The 9,453-nt window shown below is 36.7% G+C and overlaps 1 protein-coding gene across 2 annotated transcripts; it reads right to left on the bottom strand.

The window, feature by feature from the left end:
• Positions 1-1,029: 1,029 nt before the first annotated feature.
• Positions 1,030-9,453, bottom strand: LOC149900539 (CLIP domain-containing serine protease HP8-like). 2 transcript variants are annotated; one of them, XM_090112422.1, is made up of 7 exons: positions 9,294-9,453; positions 7,337-7,464; positions 6,916-7,108; positions 6,494-6,672; positions 6,188-6,296; positions 2,661-2,838; positions 1,030-1,332 (listed from the first exon to the last, which is right to left on the bottom strand). In XM_090112422.1, the coding sequence occupies exons 1-7, from the start codon at positions 9,355-9,357 to the stop codon at positions 1,089-1,091; spliced, it is 1,095 nt and encodes a 364-aa protein (XP_089968548.1). In that variant the 5' UTR covers positions 9,358-9,453; the 3' UTR covers positions 1,030-1,088. The 2 variants fall into 2 exon arrangements, with proteins under 2 accessions (XP_089968548.1, XP_089968549.1); XM_090112423.1 differs by having other exon boundaries at positions 7,337-7,461; positions 9,294-9,441.

Raw genomic sequence — 9,453 nt, 5'->3', positions numbered from 1 at the left:
CCTACATCATTTATGTTCCACTCAACATACGCCATGTGGCGTATGTTGAGCGGTTTTTTTAATGGTTTTAAAGTGAAACGCATCAAATATGCCTTCGTGTGTGTTACGATATTGCACAAATAATACAAATAATACGGAAAAGTGCAAAGGAATAACTTTCATCGTTAAGTACCTAAATAGATAATAATTTTTAAAACTTAGTTAGAGCAAAAAAATGGCGCACAGATTTTGTTCGTGGTATCCCCTCCATACGTAGTAATATTATCTCAATGTTAGTAAGATGTTGTCTGGGAAAAAAAAGAGAAAATTATTCAAGAAGTATATGTTTATGTATCGTTTTAATAACAAGTAACAATAATAATTGCATTCAATTTTTTATTTTCAATATTTTTCAGCAGCATTTTTCATTTTTCGTTCATTTAAGGAGGAAGAGTAAAGAATTTTTTTCGACTTTAGGTGCCAATTCTTTCAAATTTTAATTTTAGAAAAAAGAAACTGTCTTACTTAGAAACCTCTATCTTATTTCACATTTTCGCGAGTTTTTTTTCTCTCGGTTTCATGTATCAATAGCCAGCCACCTTTTATATTGCTTTAATACCTAGGATGGAGATTAGCCACCAAAATGTATTTAAACTATTAGCAAACAAGGTTTGAAAATTCGTATTATCAGGCCACGATCTCGCCTGGTGGTAAGCTGAAATGTGGCCTAGGATGTAGCGCGCTTCCCTAGAAGAGCGCATTTCCAAACAAAAGTAACGGAATCTCAATGAAATTAACATTAAAGGAGTATTGTAATAAAAATTTATATTCAGGGCTCGCTAGGTTTCACTGTAATTTTAAATAAACCATTATGACTTCCTATTTTAATTACCATACCTAAATTATAAAAACAGGAAAAGAACTCATGACGTAAATATAAATATTTTTGAAAAAGGAAAAGAAAGTATTCCAAATTAACTGATGGATACGATTAATAAAGTTCAAAGAGTTCAGAATAACTAATTATTAGAAATTAATTAAAACAACACAGATGTTCAATTATATATTGACTAACTAATAAAATATTTCGATCTTTAAAATAATATGTTTTAAGGCTTCATCTTCTCCAAAATCCAGTCCACAAAGTTTCTGACATCTGTGTACACTCCTGGGAAGTTGGAGCCACATCGTTTCGGTCCATGTGATACAACACCGAATTGGACAAATCTGTCCACACCATTATATTCCTCTTCCAACATAAGGGGACCCCCTGAGTCACCATTACAGGTATCTTTGTTGAGGTCACCTGCGCATAATTGGTTCTGCGTTCTGTCTTCGTTCTGATTTGCTTTCCTGTTGGATAACACATGGTTCATATAAGTATAGTATTAACAATGATCTGGAATAAGAGTTTTTATAGTTGTTTGTGTCTTATTGGAAATTGACTGTGAATAATATTTGCATCCTCATGATGAGTAGGGTTAATTTGGCATGTTTTCTAATACAGTTTGTAAAATCTGATGTTTTATAGCATATGATTATTATCACGATTAGTTAATTGTATGTGATCTCTTTGATACAGTTATCGCGAGAGCCAGCAATTATAGCGCGACACAGCTCTGTCTATGTGTTGGTCTATGCAGAGATCCGACTAATACGATTGATTTAATCAAACTTTACATAGAGTCTTATACGTTCATAATAGACTAGATTTCCGCCCGCGGCTTCGCCCGCGTTTGCAAAGGAAAACCCGCATAGTTCCCGTTCCCGTGGGATTTCCGGGATAAAAACTATCCTATGTGTTAATCCAAGTTACCCTCTATATGTGTGCTAAATTTCATTGTAATCGGTTCAGTAGTTTTTACGTGAAAGAGTAACAAACATCCATACATCCATACATCCATACATCCTTACAAACTTTCGCCTTTATAATATATACAGGGTTACTTGTAAAACACCAGCAACCTCGCAGGACAAGATAGCTAACATCATAAGTAACAACATTTGTTCTACGACTTTTGATAATTTGTTAGATTTTATTTTCATACAAAAATAAATATTCATTTAATTTCCCGTTTGAATATTATAAACTCTACGCGCATCCCAAAAATTACGTAAACAAGAAGCGAACGAGAGGGGGAAGGGGGCGTCGCGTCATCCTTTCGATAATGAATAGAACATAGACTTACAATTAATGTTAGGAGAGTACAATAAAAGCTTAAAAAATCATTTAAAAACAAGTCAATAACTGCGTTAAAAACAACCGACTTCAAACTTGCACTTGCAACATTTACAAATACAGACAAAAATGCTCATAAAACAAAAACTACTGGGCCTATCCGAATAAAATTTTTATGGGACCAATTCGACACCATACCGCATCGAACAAAAAAAGAATCACGTAAATCGGTTCAGAAACCACGGAGTAATCGGTGTACATACATAAAAAAAAAAAAAAAAAAAAAAACATACCGGCCGAATTGATAACCTCCTCCTTTTTTTTGAAGTCGGTTAATAATTTATTGCGTTATGCCAAAAGTCGTAGAACAAATGTTGTTACTTATGATGTTAGCTATCTTGTCCTGCGAGGTTGCTGGTGTTTTACAAGTAACCCTGTATAAGATAATATAATATATACCTTTGTATTTCAATCTTGTATTAATAATTATAGCGAGTCTTACCTGTTATAGAAGTTACGGCAAACTTGTTCGCTCTTGATAGGCACAAGCACCTTCAGCAGCACGGATGACTCCCGCCCTAACTCGGTGAGACCCCAACCAGCTACAGTAGCCCTTTCTCCACTCAAAGTCGTGTTCTTCAAGCTTTCAGACACCGGAAGGCAGATGGGGGCAACATTTTCTAGAATAGATATATAATATTATATATTTATTATAAATCTCGTGTCACAATGTTTGTCCTCAATGGACTCCTAAACCACTTAACCGATTATAATAAAATTCGCACACAATGTGCAGTTTGATCCAACTTGAGAGATAGGATAGTTTAAACATATGTAGGTACCACGGGCGCAGCCGGGGCGGACCGCTAGTAATATTATAAATATAACGGAACGTCGGAAGGCTCGGCGGTATGATCTCCGTTATCAGACATAGCGGTGGTTTAGTAGTGATGGGAACACCGAAATAAACTCACTACTTTCTCAAACGCCAATCAGATAGTTTATTAAAGTTTACAGTACTTCACAATTTTGCGTAACAATCAAGATGGAAACAGATTAAGAGCCAATAGGTTAGTACGCGTGCGCCTCTGTGCACAACTGACAGTAGAATGTCAGCTGTCACCATCGTGCCAACCCACTACCCTATTCGGGACTACCCGCTCTTATTTTTATCATGTCATGTGTCTACCTTACTTCACAATATTTTCATTACTGGCAACCCAACATAATACTTTGACATTGACAATCAAAACAAACAATTTAACTACGTGAAATCAACTATGCTAGATAATTATTATTTAGTACAGTAATTATCGGCGCGCCGTCACGGCCGTCCTGCATATTCACACGTCCTCGTGTGTGAAGTCATTTCGCTCATGTTCATCATCTGTAAACAGGCAAACGAGAATGATTTACATCAAGCACCGCTTGGGCATCCTGACCAAAGTGGGTCACACTCAAATCTAGGCACACAGTTCAAAAGCGCAATATAAGTCCAATTACGTCACATAAGCTTAATTACAAACTACGCAATATTTTGAGTGTCACACAGACTATAAATCGTCATAAATTATCACACACAGCCTACAAACTGCCACACAGGCTCCAAGCAGCCACACGGGCTCCTAACTGTCACACAGGCTCCTAACAGCCACACAGGCCCCTTACTGCCACACAGGCTCCTAACTGCCACACAGGCTCCTAACTGCCACACAGGCCCCTTACTGCCACACAGGCTCCTAACTGCCACACAGGCCCCTTACTGCCACACAGGCTCCTAACTGCCACACAGGCTTCTAACAATGCCACACAGGCTCTTATCTGCCACACAGGCTCCTATTTGCCACACAGGCTTCTAACACTGCCACACAGGCTTTTAAAATACCACACAGGCTCTTAAAATACCACACAGGCTCTTAAAATACCACACAGGCTTGCAACTGCCACACAGGCTACGCATCGTATAATTATGAAAAGCCACACGGGCTTGTATTCGCCACTTAGGCTAACTGGTACTACCAAAATAGTGATAAACTCTAAAAATAACTAATTAACTCACCATTGCCGTCACTGGCGCATTCTGACTCGGCCTGGTTGACAGGGACTTCTAGCCAAGCGCTAAACTCCAAGGGAACATAACACTCAGGCATAGCACGAGTAGATCTTTACTTACCATTGTGTCATGCGAAATACTACTATCCGGCACTATATGAAACAATAACTTTACCGTATAAGCTTGAATCGAGACCGTTGATAAAATTTGGGTGTTACAATGTATACTAGCGTTACCTAGCCACAGCAATGTCACTGCACCATATAATCTTTTACCAGAAAGTCGTTCTGCTAAGCTCTGCCTTATCAAAAAAACATTCGACACCAGAATCGAAACAAAATGAAAACTTCTCACCGGTTTCGTACGAAAGATGATCAGTAGCTGGTTTGATAGCGCAGATATCCACACGACGTTCCACTCGAGTCTCGTTGGATTTCGCCTCCTTGCCGGGGCACCGCGTTGCGATATGGCCCTGTTCACCGCAGTTGAAGCAGGTTGGAGTGATGGTCTTCTTCGGTGCACTGCCCTCCTTTGAAGCATGAGTTACAGAGTTGCTTGAAGTTTCGGTTTGTGCTTTAGTGTCATCACGATTACCAATCCATCGACATTCAGTAGCCACGTGTCCGGACTTGTTGCAATTGTAACACCTACGAGAGTTTTCGGGACGCGGCTTCTTTGCTTCTACAGCTGATGTCGCCTGCTCTTGAGCTGGAGGTCCTCTTTTTCTAAACGTAAATGCCATAAGTTCTTGTTGTAATTTTATACGGTTGTCTATTTCCGTTGTAAAAGCCAATCTCTGCAATCTTGGGTCGATTTTTGCAGCGTGTGCTAGTGTAACAGCAATGGCAATTTGTTCCGTTGATAAAGATTTCCATCTTGCCATTATTGCACTCATAAATCGGCAGGCATAAGAGGATAAGCATTCACCTTCCTTTGGATTTCCATTAAACAATCGCCATAAGTTTGCTGCAGGAGTTTCAACGAAATCGAATCTAGCTAAAAATAGATCCTTTAATTGGGCCCATGTTATTCCAGGATAACTAGACTGTGCTAGCCATGATGCCGCAGTTCCTTTGAGTGCTTTACTCATGGTTATTATCAGGTCTCCACCGGAAAGTGGTTTTTTTTGCAAGCATAGGTCAACTGTTTCGCACCAAGCACGAGCATCGCTACCCTGAAGGTCAGGATTAAATTCGGGTAAAGCTATTTTTGATACAGATAGCCGAGGTTCTTGAATTGCCCGTATCAAATCTGTCAAACTTCGTTGCTGCAATTCAAACAGTGTTTTCCAACGGTCGCACTCTTTTTCTAAAGAAGGTTGTTCAATCTGACCTGAGTGGGCTGCATGCTGCTCCTGAGATGCACGGAGTAATCCCACTTCTGATAACGGAACGTCGGAAGGCTCGGCGGTATGATCTCCGTTATCAGACATAGCGGTGGTTTAGTAGTGATGGGAACACCGAAATAAACTCACTACTTTCTCAAACGCCAATCAGATAGTTTATTAAAGTTTACAGTACTTCACAATTTTGCGTAACAATCAAGATGGAAACAGATTAAGAGCCAATAGGTTAGTACGCGTGCGCCTCTGTGCACAACTGACAGTAGAATGTCAGCTGTCACCATCGTGCCAACCCACTACCCTATTCGGGACTACCCGCTCTTATTTTTATCATGTCATGTGTCTACCTTACTTCACAATATTTTCATTACTGGCAACCCAACATAATACTTTGACATTGACAATCAAAACAAACAATTTAACTACGTGAAATCAACTATGCTAGATAATTATTATTTAGTACAGTAATTATCGGCGCGCCGTCAAATATATTATACAGATGATGATTATAACTGGTGTGAATGTTTTTTTTGAACGACCTGAGTGGACTCTGGACCCTTTTGTTATCTTTCCTGATATATATTATATATAACATTTACGTGTTTTATCGAAATAAATAAAGAAATACACTTACTATGATTAAAGTCAATGTCCTCCGAAAGCCGTAATAAAGCAATGTCATTATTAACCCATGGTAATGTTTGGTATTCATCATGTATGATTTTTTCTTCAACATCTACATCCTGAAAAGAAAACGGTAAGGTAATTTAGAAATTCTACATAACACACCTACTTAAAATTATCAAATTTCTACGATTTTGAAGAGAAAAGTTATAATATCCATTGTCCACAGTGTAGGAGTGAATATATACAGTGAAATGGGATTTTTTATCTTAGGACAAATACAATTATCAATTTGTTTTGTTCGTTTTGTCTTTACCTGTAGATGCGTCTCACACACGAAGTTCGGTTCCTCCCCCACACAATCTGTTCGGTAGCGAACGTCAAATTCGCCGAGACGAACCCCAGCTATGTCCTCCCCTTGTACACAGTGAGCTGCGGTCAGGATGTATCGCTTGTTTATGATACTACCACTGCATTTGAATTGAAGACCAAAACCTGAAAATAAGTATTTTGAAGTTAAACTTCAATAGGCGCGTTGAGAGTAAAATTTCAACGTCGCGTCATGGCAATACTACATGGTACTCCAAGGCGACAATTTCTATTCTGACATTTATACTCGGCAAACACACCCTTTTTTGTCTCTTGTCATCGTCATCTTTATTAAATCTTAAGTGTTCCGAAAGTAGCAGAACTTCATTAAATTCAATGACTACAGTAAAACAATCAATTGAATCTTACGTGTGTTGTAGGATATCAGGGCCATCCAAGGGAATTCATACAAGCTAGCTACTGTTCCACCGACGATACGAGATCCCTGAATATCGCCGCATTCCTCGGGCAGTAACTTAAGTTTTTCTGTATTGTCCACGTCAGATCCACTCCTATCACTTAGGCTTGCAGGGACCCCGGTCATAAAATCCGAGCAGCATACCTGAAAGTATGCCATGGAACAATATAAAGTTATTTTATTTGTTCTATTTACAATATGAATCGATGCACCCAGAAAAAAATGCCAGTTCGTTTATTATTGTGACACACAACATGTTCTTTTGTGGAGAATTCTTGCACGACTCATAATGGAACTTTTGGATTCCATTTTATTACATTAAATAATTTTTTTACATACATTTAATTTATAGGACTTAAAATAATATGTTACCTTGTACACTTCATCGAACCCGCAATATGCTGACGTAAATATTTTTTTAGTTTCGTCATCTCTCCTTGTTGATAACATAGTTAGGGCGGGTTGGCATAATGTATACTTTTGACAATCGCTGCATTCTTCTTAAAATAACATAGTTATTAATATTAATTTTGCTGAACATATCATTTCTATAAAAGAGAGATTCCAAACACTTTAAAAAATGAAAACGAAAAAGAGGAATTACAAACACTGTGTCAGTTGTTGTACAGACTGCTATGATCAAAATGTATAATAGACACATAGATATCTCTTTTCATTCGATATATTTAGTTAAAATAAGGAGTATTTATTTATTTATTTAATTATAAAACATGTGGCTTACAGTACTCCAAAATTAATAACACTAATAATGCGCATGCAGATCTTCGCTAATAATTAACGTATTTCCAGAAACACCCGAATCATTGAATCGGAAGTGCCCTAAACAATGCACTTGCATCTTGCACCTTGTTTGAAAGAAATAGGAGTGAATTCAGAGTCATAAACAATCGAAAACAATTGGGGCGATAGGTGACGGTAGCCTGTCAGTCATTCAAAAAACCGTCAGTCGTCTTTATATATTGGTGGTGACCGCACGGATTATCTCTGTATGGAATTATATAGAGCTGCTGTTACATACCTTCTTAGTTTTGTTTCAAAGTTGAATTTTCCGGTAAAATGATTATTTACACAGGTAGCAGATAGCAGTGGGGAAAGTGAAAATGAATAAGAGCATAATGAAAGTTCTGATCATTCTACGATATCAGAAATAGAGATAATCCCTGATTCTGTAAATCCATTGTACGGAGGATTTTAATGATTGGATTTCACAAATATTTTTTCAAATATAAACTTTGTCTTATTTTAACCTTCCATACATCCATCATTACGCCAGCTTCAGTAACGCCACTTTAATAGTTCTAAGTACATATAGAATTTTCCAAGTAAATTAATACAAAATTTATATATTCGCAATCGTGTAGCTTATTTCGTTACTTATCTCTTTTACTATAAAATCACAATAAAACTAATAAACTATGCATGAAGAAATCTGAAATACATTTAACCACTCTATATACATTATACATATTAACGTCTTCGGAGGCTCGGGGAATATGACAGTTGCCGAACAGTCACGAATTTTTCTATGCGCATTATTAGTTTGAGAGTACTGTACATACATGCCAAAGCACCACAATGATCTCTTAGATTACAAAATGCTATACTGTACAAAAAATTATTTTACACATTACAATAATTATACGTAATAAAAAACGGTTTCGGGTTTCGGTTACTAAAAAAGACGGTTGGACGACGGACGGACAGAAAAACAAACATCGAAGTTTTGAGGTAACAAACATAGAGGAAAAGCCGTTCATAACTTCTCCTTTTTAAAGCTGTAACCGATTTAAATTTAACTAGAAATTTAATTAATAACAAGTATTTAAAAAATATTTTAATCACTTAGGTATTATGAAAGGTGCCTATAAAAGATTAAAATTTTATCAGTTCTTGTTTATTTTCTTAATTCCCTGTTGCGGACCTTACGTCCTTTTATAAAATATGTTAATGATCATTTTATCCGAATTAAAGTTTAGTTGAGGAAAAACAAAGTCTAAATGAGATTCTGGGGGAAAATGATGTATTTTTTTTAATAAGAAGCAATTTTCCTGTAATTTTAGCAATATAATTATGTAACTACATTTAATCATCATTTAATATACAAACAACGGGTTATCTCATATCACGCGCGAGTAAAGTTTTTATAAACAACATAAATATTATTAATAAATCATAAAACAGGTTGAAGATCCCAACATATTATGATGTCATGAATACAAAATTCTTTGCTTTTTATTCTATTAATTAGGTAATGGATCAAACACGCAAAATATCATGTATTGAATAAATAGTTTAACTGAGTACTTACTGCTTGACACGTCTCTGCAAATATGTAAGAATAATATGCTAAATAATAATGTTTTTATCCACATTTTGTTAATAATATAACTACTACAAAGATATGTTTACTCCACAGACGTCTTGAAGCGACTGTCATGCCATTCTATATGTATATATTATGAGTATGA

The sequence above is a fragment of the Colias eurytheme genome, chromosome 18 (genome assembly GCF_061535395.1).
Source record: "Colias eurytheme isolate Ceu_HAF_F1 chromosome 18, ilColEury1 Martin Lab GWU primary, whole genome shotgun sequence".
In the NCBI taxonomy this organism is placed as follows: domain Eukaryota; kingdom Metazoa; phylum Arthropoda; class Insecta; order Lepidoptera; family Pieridae; genus Colias; species Colias eurytheme.
The sequence above is the reverse complement of the archived record's forward strand: the minus strand, read 5'-3'. Positions and strand labels throughout refer to the sequence as shown.